The sequence below is a fragment of the Panthera uncia genome, assembly GCF_023721935.1.
Source record: "Panthera uncia isolate 11264 chromosome C1 unlocalized genomic scaffold, Puncia_PCG_1.0 HiC_scaffold_4, whole genome shotgun sequence".
Lineage (NCBI taxonomy): Eukaryota > Metazoa > Chordata > Mammalia > Carnivora > Felidae > Panthera > Panthera uncia.
In genome coordinates this window covers 71,449,026-71,464,035 of record NW_026057585.1, presented here as the reverse complement: position 1 = coordinate 71,464,035, position 15,010 = coordinate 71,449,026, and the positions used below count along the sequence as shown (strand labels likewise).

Here is a 15,010-nt window from a genome sequence, read left to right as displayed (position 1 = left end):
AATGAAATCTTGCCATTTGCAACTACATGGATGGAACTGGAGGTTATTATGCTGAGTGAAATTAGTCAGACAGAGAAAGACAAATATCATATGACTTCACTCATATGAAGACTTTAAGAGACAAAACAGCTGAACATAAGGGAAGGGAAACAAAAATAATATAAGAACAGGGAGGTGGACAAAGCATGAGACTGATAAATATGGAGAACAAACAGAGGGTTACTGGAGGGGCTGTAGGATTTTATGTTTTGTCTTGCTCTGTGTTTTGGTTTGTTGTTAATAAGCTAGTTGTTTGTTTGTTTGATTGCTTGTTTTCTCCAGGCTTCTAGTAATGTCTTAGCCCTTCAGAAAGTTCAGGGATGGTGGACTCAGGGCCCATAGCGTCCCCCGATAAAACAGCCCTGCCCCTACTCTTCTCACTTGGCACATTCTTTGGGTGGTTGCATCTGGTCCGGTAACATCAGCTGCCCCTGAATGACTCTGGGTCTCAAAAGGAGCCCCAGACCCATGAACCCAACCACTGCCCAGCTCTCTTCCCCTGGACAACCCATGAGTACCTCAGACTCACCAGCTGGAAAACTGGGGGCATCCACACCTCTCCCGCCCCCCCTGCTGCTACTCCAGAATATCTTTGAGCAAAAGTTACCACAACCCACGTTAGTAGCCTAGAAGTCATCCTCAGTCTCTCTCTCCCTCACTCCAAACACGTGGAAGTGGTCACATCTCTCTCACCTGACCCTTCCGGGTTCTTACCTTAGCAAAAGACTGTGGTGCTTGTGGAGGCATCTCTACTTCTCACTTCCTTCCACCCTCTAATTAGGGCCTGAGTCCACCTCTCCAGCCTCTTCCCCCCACCCCCAAGCCTCCTCACTTCTGTCTGCACTGAGAGAGAGAGAGAGAGAGAGAGATAACTACCCTCTTCCTCCAAGCCCTCCTGACCCCACACCCCCACCTCTCCATCCTCCTGGAGCTACGCTAAAAGTGAGTTCCATCCCACCATTCCCTCTGTAAAATCCTCAGTGGCCCCACAGCTTCTGAACTGAGGTTTAAACCAGTCAGTACAGAAGACCCCTGTGACTCTGGCTCTGCTGCCCACCCAGCCCCATTGGGACTCCCCTCCCCAGCCACACACTACTCCTTTAATAAATATTTTAGTGCCCACTCTGTACCAGCCACACACTCCCTTCTGTCCCACCGTGTCTAAATAGAATGGATTTCCTAAATACATCACACCATTCCCCTGCCTCGGTACCATTGTTTCTTCTTCCAGAATTTCTCCCCCAACTTCCGGGCCTAATTAACAGTAGTCCACTGCAGCTCAGCTCTGCAGAGAAAATGTAATGCGATTTTCTAAACAAAAATTGCATATATTTAAGATGTACAACATGATGTTTTGATATACATATACAGAGTGAGATGATTACAACAGTCAAGCTAAACTGCATACCCATCTCCTCAGTTACCCTGTGTGTGTGTGTGTGTGTGTGTGTGTGTGTGTGTGTGTGTGGTGAGAGTACAGAAAATGTAATGTCTTCATTTTGCTCATAACTAATCTAGTTTTCCTCTGGAGCTCCCAACCACTAATTTCAGGAATGCAAATTAACTGTCCAATTCTGTTTAAACTTGTTCCATTCCCACAATTTAAATAATCCCTTCAGGCAACACTCAGGCTTTCTAGATCTCCTGGCTCTTGTCCCTTGGGCACATGATTCATATGATCCATTGGGACAAAGTCAGGAAATATTAGAACTTGTATTTGTGCTAGAACTTGTATTTATGTTTATTTTTAGGCATAAAGAAAAATTATACTGCTCATAGTATATAGAGACTATATAAATATACATGTATTAGGCGCATGCTTGGAAGGTTTTACTGGTAGGAGTCTGAGGTAAAACATCACTTGGGAGACTACTGGTTCCTTCTGGCCTCTGCTCATTTCCTACTGCCCTCCACCTATCTCACTGCACTGCAGTACTCTGGCCTTCTTGATGTTTCTCAAACTCACCAAGCTCACTCTCAGATTCTTCCCACGTGTCGTCACACAGCACATTCCCTCTCTTTGTTTGAAATTTTGCTCTAATATGTCTCCTTAGAGATGAGACATCCTCACCCCCCATCCCACCATCAACTCTCTACCCGTGTGAAATACTTTACTGTTCTACATCTCACTTATTTTGGCCCAAATATTTATTTGTTTACTGTCTGTCACCACAAATAGAAGATCAGCACAGGAACTTTCTCTGTTTATAGCCCTGTCTCCAGTGCACAGTAATTATGGGTTGAACGGATGTCTGTGGATTCTGCACCTCTGTTTTCACATAGTCTTCTGATATATCAGTGTGTGTCCAACCTTGTTTGGCTGTCTGGTATGTCTACATCCCTATAGACCACCGCTGTTTGAGAGAACCTTCTGTAATGATGAAAATGTTCTATATCTATGCTGCCCAAAATGGTAGCCATTAGCCCCCTGTGGCTACTGAGCCCTTGAAATGTGGCTAGTGTGCCCATGGAATGGATTTCTAATTGGTATTTAATTTCAAATATTCAAATTCAAGTAGCTACATGTGACTGGCGGCCACTATGCTGGACAGTGCCTCTCTGGATTGTGAGGTCCTTGCGGGCCTTATTCCCTGGTGCCCAGCACAATACCTGACATGCAGCAAACACTCAGAAAATGCTCAGCAGGTGTCTGGCCTAGGGTGGGTCGTTGAGACGGCAGGGTGTGAATGTTTTAACATGAGCTTGTGATGCTGTTTTTCTCTAGTTCACACAATCACCAGAAAGCCCATGTCTTGGCATGATAACCTGGAGGAACCTGAAGATGGTAAGTCCCAGGGCTTATGAACACCATTGAGATAGAGCACAGATATGCAGCTGGCTAGGGAGGCCTCTTGGGATAGCGGTACCTTAGGGCAACACTTTGATCATCTGAAAATTGGGCTCACGCTCATGAAGCTCATTGGAGATTGGCATACTCAACCATACAGCAGGTTCATTAACTGCCAAGCCAAGAAAAATGCTCCTAATGGCTTTGACACTGTATCCATTCATCCACTCACCAAACATCTTTGCTGTTACAAGCAGAGGTTCTGAAGTCATACTGAGTTCAAATCCTGATTCTGCCCCTCATTAGCTGTGACTTTGGGCAGATTTGTTAACTTCTCAGAACCTATCTCTCAGGGTTGTTGTGAGAATAACAAAGTAATGCAAGTACTTAGAACAGTACCTGCGGGGTAGAGACCTCATACCATAGTGAAGGAGACAGACAAGGAAATTGAGAGTAAAATTGAGATGGCAACAGCATAGAAAACAGGTGCCCTAGTCCAACAGTGGAGTTCTAGGAAGTCTTCTTGGAGGAGGTGGTAACATGGTGAGGTGGAGTAGGTCAGGTGAAGGAGACTGAAAGGACATTCTGAGTTATATGGAAAGGCACAGAAATGAGAGACATCAGCACGGCCCAAGACCTGCGGGTAGTTTGGCATGGCTGCAATATACAAGTGGGTGGGGCCACACTCAGGAAGGATGGAAGAGAATTTGATGGAAAGCCTAATCCTTCCTGGCAAGCTCTCCTCCTCCCCTCTACCTTCTTAGAGTAGAATTTGATGGAGGAAAGACGCAAGGTTTATGTAGGAGGTCAGGGTAGGAAGGTGGGGGTGGGTAGGAGGAGGGAGGATCTCGTATCATAGTGAGACGGACAAGAGACTAATAGAGCAGCTATCTGTAGCTATCTGTAGCTACAGCTATCTGTAGGAATTAAGCGTGCTATCTGTAGCCCAACTAGAGGAAAGGAGAGGAGCTGGGGGCTTGCAGCAATAAGGAAAAGAGCAGGTGGTGAGGGGTCTAAGAGCTAAGCAGCAGTTGATCGCTAACTGCTTATATTAAGGATAAGCTCAGCCCGATGCCAGCCCTTAATTACCATTCCTTCATCCATCCTCAGTCATCTTGCTGGGGTAGATATTTGCCTTCCATCTTACAGATGAGCGTAGTGGAAGGGCCAGGAATGCCTGACTACGAAGCCCAGGTTCTTCCCACTGTCAAACCGCCTCTCTCAAATTGAGACTTAGTAGGATAGAAATGGAAAAATGAAACTTTTAAAGTGCTCAAGCTGTGGAGTTACAAATACGTGTGGGGGTGGTGGCCATATATATCACCGTGCGAAGGATCTGACCTTCTTACAAGCCGCCTCCTCTCTCCACCACGGCCACATTGGCCCAGCTTGCTCGTGCCCCAGTGCCTTTGTTCTTGCTGCCTGTAGTGTGGTTTTCCTCTGCCTCTCCCTCAGGGCCGGCTCCTGCTTGGCATCTAGAGAGACCTCCCCTCACCATCCTGTCTAAAGTAGCCACCCTTGCCTCTGCGTGCCCCTTCGCCTCCCCCCTTCTACACAGCTAGCATCACTATAACCATCCGGTTTATTTGTCCCCTTGTGTATTGGGTCCCCTATCCCCCCACCTAGACCACAAGCTCTGGGAGAGCGCGAACCATAACTGTCACACTGCTCTACCTCTGGGGTCCAGAACAGTGCCTGGCACAGAGTTTGTGCTCAACAAATACTTGCTGAAAGATGAGTTTTGCAAGGCCTTGGCAGGCCCCTGAGGCCATGTGCCGTATCTCCAAGGAAGGATGTGGCCAGGGTAAAGAGCATGGGAGCTCTTGGACCCAAAGCCTGCCTCCTTCATAACTCATGCCTCATCTCCCAGCCAGGTTTCTAAATCTTCTTCACCATGCTGCCCTGGGGCCAAGGAAGAAATACCCAGAGACACAGACTGAAAGCCAAGAAATCGGATGGGACTCAGAGCCCTTGGTAAGTGTGGCTCCTTTACTTCGGGAGCCCAAAGGCAACAGAGGTGGTGGCTAAAAAAGCAGTATATGAAGCCAGACTGGCTGGGTTTCCACTCTGGCTACCACTTCCTAGCTGTGTGACCTTGGGTAAGTGACTAAACTCTTTCCTGACTCTGTTCCCTCACTGTAGAATGGAGATATTACAGACATCACCTCATACGTTTGCTATGAGGATTAGAGGAGGTTGTATTTGTAAGGTGCCTTAAACGGTGCCTAACACATAGCAACTGCCGTGTAAGTGTTGACCAAAGGTTGCCGGTGACTGCCTGAGTTTGCCGTACCAGTTTTTACTAGGGCGATCTTGGGCACGTAACATCACAGGGTTCCACTCCCTTATCTGTAAAATGGGAATGCTGGTAACACACACCTCATTTGATTGGAAGGGGACCGGGAGCTGCGAGGAGCCCAGGAAATGTAATCATCAGCACATTGTCACCCAACATGAGCTGGGGCTTCTGTTACTGAGGAAGAAAAGCAGGGTTTCGAACAGAGAATTTGAAGAACTTCCTGCCACGTTTGTCTTTGAACTTGCTCGTGTCTTTTGTCACTTAGAAAGTTTTAGTTTTTAAGTAGTCAAACGTGCCAGCCTTTTCCCTCACAGTTTCTGGGGTTTGTGCCTTGCTTAGGAAAACACCTTCACTATCCAGAGTTGCAAAATGACTAGCTTTCCTTTTAGATTTCCCCCCAAGTTGTTGTGTCTTTTTAACACTTGGCTCTTAGTCCATCTGTATATTTCGCGCCTGATGTGAAGCTGGAGACACTGTTCCTCAGCTCTGACAGAGCTTCCTTCATTACCTCGAAGGCACCAAGGTCTTGCACACCCTGTATCCTTAGTTTACTGCTCCTGCAGCCTGCCTCCTGATCCCTAGCCTGTACTCCTTGGGGAGTTCTACTCAGCCTTCAGGACCACTCAGGAGGCACCTCATTATAAAGTCTCATTAAGGGATGTGGGCCCCCCCACTCCCCACCAGGTAGAGTTGGGCACCTTCCTGGTACGTTTCTGTAGCACCACATGTCTCCTGCTCCTGCACCATTCAGCTCAATTCCGTGCATCAACGTAACATGGTGGCTCTGGTGCCAGCGGCTGGAGTTCACATCCCAGCTCCACCACTTTCTAGCTGTGGAAACTGAACCTCTCAACTTCCATTTACCCACCTTAAAATGGGGTTAATAATATGGACACTTGAAGGTTTGTTGTGGGAATTAACTGAGACAATGTATATAAACTGCTTAGGGCAGTACCCAGCACATAGTAAGTGTTCAATAAATGGGGGCTGCTATGATGTGGGTTAGGAGGAATAGAAAGGAGAGCTTTAGCCCAACCAAGGACCGATGGGGTGCTTCTCCTGGCCCCTTGGCTTGATCCCAGATGTCTTCCGCTACTGAGTAATTTTCTAGTGTGCACCTTCCCAAGAACTGCCTACACACTGTAGTTCTTGAATTTCTGCCGTGGGCCTGGTCTTCTCGCCTATTTATACGGCTCTAGTCTGGGACGTGTGGTTCTGCTGAGGCGCTACAATGGGGAGATTGGAGTAAACAGCTGAGTAATAATGAAGGAAGGAAGGAAGGAAGGAAGGAAGGAAGGAAGGAAGGAAGGAAGGACTTAGCAAATAGCTGCAACGGCTCCTCCTCAGAGGTGGGGCATTGCCCTAGAGAGAGGAGACTGGGAGATAAGAAGTGGGTCCAGCAGGAGCCTCCCACCTTCACAAGGGGACTGAATCCAGGAGAGCAGTGCTCAAAGGGACAGAGGAGGAGGAGGGGTGGGGGACTAACATACAGTGTATACGGACAGGGACAGAGAGTTGTGAAGGTAAACTATCCAACGTAGATAATTAAGCAACTTTAAAAATATTACGAAGCACAAGTAATTTAGCTTGTTAGTCTTCATTTTCTTAAAGACAAAAGGCCTGGCTCCCGTGGGTACAAAGTATGCATGTGGAAATGCATCTATTTTTTTTATTTCCTTTTCTAAAATGTATTTATCTATTTTTAATTTACCTCCAAGTTAGTTAGCATATATAGCATATAGCAATAATGATTTCAGGAGTAGATTCCTTAATGCCCCTTACCCATTTAGCCCATTCCCCTCCCACAGCCCCTCTGGCAACCCTCAGTTTGTTCTCTATATTTGAGTCCTTTATGTTTTGTCCCCTTCCTTGTTTTTATGTTATTTTTGCTTCCCTTCCCTTATATTCATCTGTTTTGTATCTTAAAATCCACATATGAATGAAGTCATATAATATTTGTCTTTCTCTAACTGACTTATTTCGCTTAGCATAATACCCTCTAGTTCCATCCACGTTGTTGCAAATGGCAAGATTTCATTCTTTTTGATTGCCGAGAAATATTCCATTACATATATATACATATATACCACATCTTTAACCATTCATCTGTGGATGGACATTTGGGCTCTTTCCATACTTTGGCTATTGTCAATAGCACTGCTATAAACATGGGGGTGCATGTGCCCCTTCGAAACAGCACACCTGTATCCCTTGGATAAATACCTAGTAGTGCAATTGCTGGGTCGTAGTTCTATTTTTAACTTTTTGAGGAACCTCCATAACATTTTCCAGAGTGGCTGCACCAGTTTGCATTCCCACCAGCAGTGCAAAAGAGATCCTCTTTCTCCGCATCCTCGCCAACATCTGTTGTTGCCTGAATCGTTAATGTTAGCCATTCTGACAGGTGTGAGGTGGTATCTCATTGTGGTTTTGATTTGTATTTCCCTGATGATGAGTGATGTGGAGCAGTTTTTCATGTGTCTGTTAGCCATCTGGATGTCTTCTTTGGAGAAGTGTCTACTCGTGTCTTTTGCCCATTTCTTCACTGGATTATTTGTTTTTTGAGTGTTGAGTTTGATAGGTTCTTTATAGATTTTGGATACCAACCCTTTATCTGATATGTCATCTGCAAATATCTTCTCCTATTCCATTGGTTGCCTTTTAGTTTTGCTGATTGTTTCCTTCACTGCACAGAAGATTTTTATTTTGGTGAGGTCCCAATAGTTCATTTTTGCTTTTGTTTCCCTTGCCTCTGGAGATGTGTTGAGTAAGAAGTTGCTGTGGCCAGGGTCAAAGAGGTTTTTGCCTGCTTTCTCCTCGAGGATTTTGATGGCTTCCCATCTTACATTTAGGTCTTTCATCCATTTTGAGTGTATTTTTGTGTATGGTGTAAGAAAGTGGTCCAAGTTCATTTTTCTGCATGCCGCTGTCCAGTTTTCCCAGCACCACTTGCTGAAGAGACTGTCTTTATTCCATTGGATATTCTTTCCTGCTTTGTCAAAGATTAGCTGGCCATACGTTTGTGAGTCCGTTTCTGGGTTCTCCATTCTGTTCCATTGATCTGAGTGTCTGTTTTTGTGCCAGTACCATACTGTCTTGATGATTACAGCTTTGTAATATAGCTTGAAGTCTGGGATTGTGATGCCTCCTGCTTTGGTTTTCTTTTTCAAGATTGCTTTGGCTATTTGGGGTCTTTTCTGGTTCCATACAAATTTTAGGATTGTTTGTTCTAGCTCTGTGAAGAATGATGGTGTTGCATTGAATATGTAGATTGCTTTGGGTAGTTGACATTTTAACAGTATTTGTTCTTCCAAGCCAGGAACATGGAACATTTTTCCTTTTTTGTGTGTTTCCTTCAATTTCTTTCATAAGCTCTCTATAGTTTTCAGTGTATAGATTTTTCACCTCTTTGGTTAGATTTATTCCTAGGTATTTTATGGGTTTTGGTGCAATTGTGAATGGGATCAATTCCTTGATTTCTCTTTCTGTTGCTTCATTGTTGGTGTGTAGGAATGCAACTGACTTCTGTGCATTGATTTTTATATCCTGTGACTTTGCTGAATTTATGAATAAGTTCTAGCAATGTTTTGGTGGAATCTTTGGGGTTTTCCATATAGAGTATCATCATCTGTGAAGAGTAAAAGTTTGACTTTCTCCTTGCCAATTTTGGATACCTTTTATTTCTTTATGTTGTCTGATTACTAAGGCTAGGACTTCCAATACTATGTTGACTAACAGTGGCAAGAGTGGACATCCTTGTCTTGTTCCTGACCTTAAGGGGGAAAGCTCTCAGTTTTTCCCCATTGAGGATGATATGGGGTGGGTCTTTCATATATGGCTTAAATGATCTTGAGTTACGATCCTCCTATCCGTACTTTCTTGGGGTTTTTTATCAAGAAACGATGCTGTATTTTGTCAAATGCTTTCTCTGCATCTATTCAGAGGATCACGTGGTTCTTGTTCTTTCTTTTATTGATGTGATGAATCACATTGTTTGTTTTGCAGATATTGAACCAGATCTGCATCCCAGGTATAAATCCCACTTGATCGTGGTGAATAATTTTTTTAATGTATTGTTGAATCCGGTTGGCTAATATATTGTTGAGGATTTTTGCATCCATGTACATCAGGGAAATTGGTGTGTAGTTCTCCTTTTTAGTGGGGTCTTTGTCTGGTTTTGGAGTCAAGGTTATGCTGGCTTCATAGAAAGAGTTTGGAAGTTTTCCTTCCATTTTTTTGGAACAGCTTCAAAAGAATAGGTGTTAACTCTTTAAATGTTTGGTCGAATATTTCTGGAAAGCCATCCAGCCCTGGACTCGTTTTTTGGGAGATTTTTGATTACTAATTCGATTTCTTTATTGGTATGGGTCTATTCAAATTTTCTATTTCTTCTTGTTTCAGTTTTGGTAGTTTAAATGTTTCTAGGAATTTTTCCATTTCTTCCAGATTTACTGGCATATAATTGCTCATGATATTCTCTTATTATTGTTTATATTTCTGCAGTGTTGGTTGTGATTGCTCCTCTTTCTTTCTTAATATTATTTATTTGGGCCCTTTCCTTTTTCTTTTTGATCAAACTGGCTAGAGATTTGTCAATTTTGTTAATTCTTCCAAAGAACCAGCTTCTGGTTTCATTGATCTGTTCTACTGTTTTGTTTTGTTTTGTTTTGTTTTGTTTTGTTTGAATAGCACTGATTTCTGCTCCAATCTTTATTATTTCCCATCTTCTGCTGGTTTCTGGTTTTATTTGCTGTTGTTTTTCCAGCTGTTTAAGGTTTGAGGTTAGGTTGTGTATCTGAGACCTTTCTTCCTTCTTTAGGAAGGCCTGGGTTGCTATATACTTTCCTCTTATGACAACCTTTGCTGTGTCCCAGAGGTTTCGGGCTGTGGTGTTACCATTTTCACTGGCTTCCATGTACTTTTGTATTTCCTCTTTAACAATGTGGTTAGCCTTTTCATCCTTTAGTAGGATGTTCTTTAGTCTCCAAGTATTTGTTACCTTTCCAAATCTTTTCTTGTGGTTGATTTCGAGTTTCATAGTGTTGTGGTCTGAAAATATGCACGTTATGATTTCCATCTTTTTGTACTTGTTGAGGGCTGATTTGTGTCCCAGTAGGTGATCTATTCTGGAGAATGTTCCATGTGCACTGGAGAAGAATGTATATTCTGCTGCTTTAGGATGAAATGTTCTGAATATATCTGTTAAATCCATCTGGTCCAGTGTGTCATTCAAAGCCGTTGTTTCCTTGTTGATTTTTTGATTAGATGATCTGTCCATTGCTGTGAGTGGGGTGTTGAAGACCCCTACTATTATGGCATTATTATCAATGAATTTCTGTATGTTTGTGATTAATTGATTTCTATATTTCGGTGTGCCATGATGGGATGTTTACAACTGTTAGGTCTTCTTGGTTGGATAGACCCCTTAATTATGATATAATGCCCTTATTCATCTCTTGTTACAGTCTTTATTTTAAAATCTAGGTTGTCTGATACAAGTATGGCTACTCCAGCTTTCTTTTGGTGATCATTAGCATGATAGATGGTTCTCCATTCCCTTACTTTCAACATTTTTTTTTTTTAATTTATTTTTGGGACAGAGAGAGACAGAGCATGAACGGGGGAGGGGCAGAGAGAGAGGGAGACACAGAATCGGAAACAGGCTCCAGGCTCCGAGCCATCAGCCCAGAGCCTGACGCGGGGCTCGAACTCACGGACCGCGAGATCGTGACCTGGCTGAAGTCGGACGCTTAACCGACTGCGCCACCCAGGCGCCCCCCCTTACTTTCAATCTAAACATGTCTTTAGGTCTAAAGTGGGTCTCTTGTAAACAGCATAAAGATGGATCTTGTTTTCTTATCCATTCTGTTACCCTATATCTTTTGATTGGAGTGTTTAGTCCATTGACATTTAGAGTGAGCACTGAAAGATATGAATTTATTGCCATTATGTTGCCTGTAGAATTGTAGTGTCTGGTGGAATTTTCTGGTCCTTTCTAGTCTTGGTTGCTTTTGGTCTTTTTTGTTTTGTTTCATCTTTTCTCCCCTAAGAGGGTCCTCCTTAAAATTTCTTGCAGGGCTGGTTTAGTGGTCATGAACTCCTTTAGTTTTTGTTTGGGAAACTATATCTCTCCTTCTATTTTGAATGACAGCCTTGCTGGATAAAGAATTCTTGGCTGCATATTCTTGATGCACTTCAGCACATTGAATATATCCTGCCATTCCTTTCTGGCCTGCCAAGTTTCTGTGGATAGGTCTCCTGTGAACCTGATCTGTCTTTCCTTGTAGGTTAAGGACTTTTTTTCCCATGCTGCTTTCATAATTCTTTCCTTTGTTTTGTGAATTTGACTATGACATGCCTTGTTGATGGTCGGTTTTTGTTGAATTTAGTGGGAGTTCTCTGTGCTTCCTGGATTTTGATGTCTATGTCTTTCCCCTGGTTAGGAAAGTTTTCCAGTATGATTTGCTCACATAAACTTTCTACCCCTTTTTCTCTCTCTTCATCTTCTGGGACCCCTATGATTTGGATGTTATTCCTTTTTTTTTTTTTTTTTGGATGTTATTCCTTTTTAATGAGTCACTGAGTTCTCTAATTCTCATTTGAGTTCTCTAATGCTCTTTTGCCTCAGTTTCCCTCTTTTTTTTCCTACTTCATTTTTCTCCATAAGTTTGTTCTCTATATCACTGATTTGCTGCTCTGCCTCATCTGTCCTTGCTGCTGTGGCATCCCTTTGAGATTGCATCTCAGTTATAGCATTTTTAATTTCATCCTGACTGGATTTTGTTTCTTTTATCTTTGCAGAAAGGGATTCTATGCTTTTTCCAACCCCCGCTACTATTCTTACTATTGTGACTCTAAATTCTGTTTCAGACATCTTGCTTGTGTCTCTGTTGATTAAGTCCCTGGTTGTCATTTCTTCCTGTTCTTTCTTCCGGGGTGAATTCCTTTGTTTCATCATTTTGGAGGAAGAAAAAGAATTAATAAAATAAAAATTAAAAGTTAAAAACAACACAAAAAAATCAAATAAAGGATGCTAGATCCTAGGTGTGTTTTGGTCTGGTTGTTGAAAGGACCTTGATAGAATAAAGAAAAAGGGAAAGAAAAGAAAAAAAAAACACTTGAAAGTTTTAAAAAATGAATACAATAAAATAGAATAAAGTGAAATGATGAAAGTAAAATATCATAAAAAATTAAAAAAAAACCCTGGTAAACATAGTAGAAAATTTTAAAGAAAAATCTTTTTATAAAAACAGAAAATAAAAATAAATTTTTCTCTTTCTGTATTCAAGAATAAGAAAAGAAAAAGAAAAAAAGTGGAATAGATGGACAGGCAAACAGAAAGGAATACGATGGAAACTACATCCAGTTTCCCCTAAAGTCAAACTATGAAGCACTTTATAGTCTGTACCTAAGCAGATGGAGAGACTTGTGTTCCTCTAGAGCACAGTTGGTCAGTTGGCCAGGGGTTGGTGTAACAACTCCATTTCTCCACTAGATGGTGCTGCTTAGCTTACTGGGGTGGATTGTTGTGGCGCGTGTGTATGTGCATGTGCATGAGCGGTGAAAATTGTGTCACCCAGCTACCCAGTCTCTAGTATCAGAACTCTGTGCTCGCCTACTGGCAATCAAGCACCCCTATCCTGAGTTTTATCTCAATGGGGCTGTGTTTCCAAACCCCTCACTTCTGAGGGCCCTGTGGTTTTGACCCATTCAGACCCTCTGGGGGAGGGTCTCACAGAGTAGTGGCCAAGTGCTGGCCCACCTCTCGGAATGCTCACATGACCGTGCTGCTGCATTTGCCCAGAGACGGCGGCTGGGTGCCAGCCGCCCCAGGAAAAGTTCATGCAATCACATAGCAGCAGCGTTTCAGGGTTTATGGAAAATCACAACACACATCTGGCACCAGGCTTCATCACCTCAACGTCCTTGTTCCAGCACCAGCAAATGTGGCTGTTCTCTGGGGTCTGCTGGGACCTTTGCCTGTGGGGAGGCTGCACAACCTCTACCAAATGTCCTCCCAGCTGGGGAACTGCCTCTCCCCGTGTGGCCCAAGGACCCCTCAGATCTCGCTGTCTGTTCCTGGGGATTCACCCTTCCCACCAGAGGTCTATCAGGTATCGAGCTGCAGAGTTTCAGACTCTGTGCTCCCCCTGTTTATAGGGTCTTAATGAAATTTAAATCCTCTCCTTTCTCCTTTTATTGTTAATTACCTTATGGGTGTTTCCACTCTTTCTCCTTCTCTCCAGATGCTTTCAGGAGGAGTGCCTTTCCTCTATTCTACCCCATGTCTCCATCCTCTCTCTCCAAGCAAAAACAGCTCCTTGCCCTCTGAGGCTTCTCTCTCCCCCAGTTAACCTCTCTGCACCACATACCTGTCAAGTTTGTGGCTTAAGTTATGCAGGTTGTTGAGTTAATCCTCAGATCAATTTTCTAGGTGTGCAAGATGGTTTGGTGTTGATCTAGCTGCATTTCAGGGACAAGAGACACAAAAAACTTCCATATTGCTCTGCCATCTCGGCCCTTCCCCCAGAAATGCATCTTTGACCAGCACATCTCATGGCAGGCTCACCCGGCCATGACAGGAAGCACAAGCATGGCTGTCCCGGCCAGGGGGACCCTCCTAGGCCTCGCAGATAACCAACTGTGCATGCCAGATCAGCCATCACTGTGGAGTTGCAAAGGGTCTGCAAATAGGTCAAGCCTGTTCATCATTACAATGCCATTAGATGGCACTGCTGGCATAATAAGAAAGTATTCCTCCCAAAAAAGTTAGATCCAGGTGTTTTGCAACCATAAAAGGCAATTAAGCCAGAGTTCCAGAGTGATACATTTGGGGGCAGAAGAATTGATCAGGCCTAACTTACCTTAGGGCTGGCTCCCTACCCCCTAGCAGGGCCTGACCCTAGACTATCAGAGAACCCCAATCCCAATAGTAGGACACTGGGGAAGCCATACTCGAATACCTCTCAGCTTCTGCTCTCCTAGTAACATTTGATGAAAATGTAGCCTTTCAGTTAATTGCATAATCTTCTAGCTTCTGTAAGATTTATGTGTCAGAGTGCTTGCTCTTAGTTCCCTGTGTGACTGCTTCAACAACATCCACTCCTTCATTCAACAGATGTGTACTGAATCCCTAGTATAAGCTGGATACTGTTCTAGGTGCTGGGGATAAGCAGTGAGTGCCACAGATACAGGACTCACCCTCGTGGAGCATACATTCCAGCAGTCCACAGGCGTGGCCTCCAACTCAAGCCTGGGAAAGGCAAGAGCAGCCACGTTGCATATAGGTACTCTCATTCAGTCCTACGACTGTTTTGATGCAATTGCTGTCATCTCCTTTTCCCAAACAAGGCTGAGCAAGGAGAAGCCTCCAGTGCTTTGGGGGCCCGGGTCCATCCAACTACAGGACCCACGTCATCCCCCTCTCCAGAAGCTTCCTTCTGACACCCGTGTTCTCCTCTTTAGGTCAGCCCCGAACGTGGTGACCGCAGGCTGAACCACTTCAGGGTCTACGATGACATCACTCTGTACAAGGCTAAAATGTGGAGCCTGGGAGAGGATGATCGCCACAAATAGTGTCCCAGCGGTGACAGCAGCTCTGTCTTGAATACCCAATGTGTGTGCTGCCTGGATAACTAAAGATTATTTTGAAGCCTCAGTCTGACTTTTCCTGTTTGGAGTCTCACATTTCTCCTTTCTGCCCAAGTCCACCGGTTCATATCCTTAATCTTAAAACTGGCGGCAGAATTCCAGTTTAAGATGCATACAGTATTTCCTCTGCCTCCCCGGATCCCAATAAGGGATAATAAAAGGACAAAAAAGGTATGGATGCACAACAGAGAGAATGAGAGAGGAACATCAGCTACCAAGAAGACTGAAGACAT

At 43.8% G+C, this 15,010-nt stretch overlaps 1 protein-coding gene across 1 annotated transcript in view; it reads left to right on the top strand.

Annotated features, from left to right (window-relative positions):
- CFAP144 (cilia and flagella associated protein 144) overlaps positions 1-14,784 on the top strand; it is a 15,962-nt gene extending 1,178 nt beyond the window's left edge. Inside the window, exons 2-4 of the mRNA XM_049617346.1 lie at positions 2,765-2,824; positions 4,698-4,801; positions 14,592-14,784. Coding sequence (XP_049473303.1) covers positions 2,765-2,824; positions 4,698-4,801; positions 14,592-14,702 — 275 coding nt within the window. The 3' untranslated portion in view covers positions 14,703-14,784. The remainder of the gene's footprint in view (positions 1-2,764; positions 2,825-4,697; positions 4,802-14,591) is intronic.
- Positions 14,785-15,010: the final 226 nt, after the last annotated feature.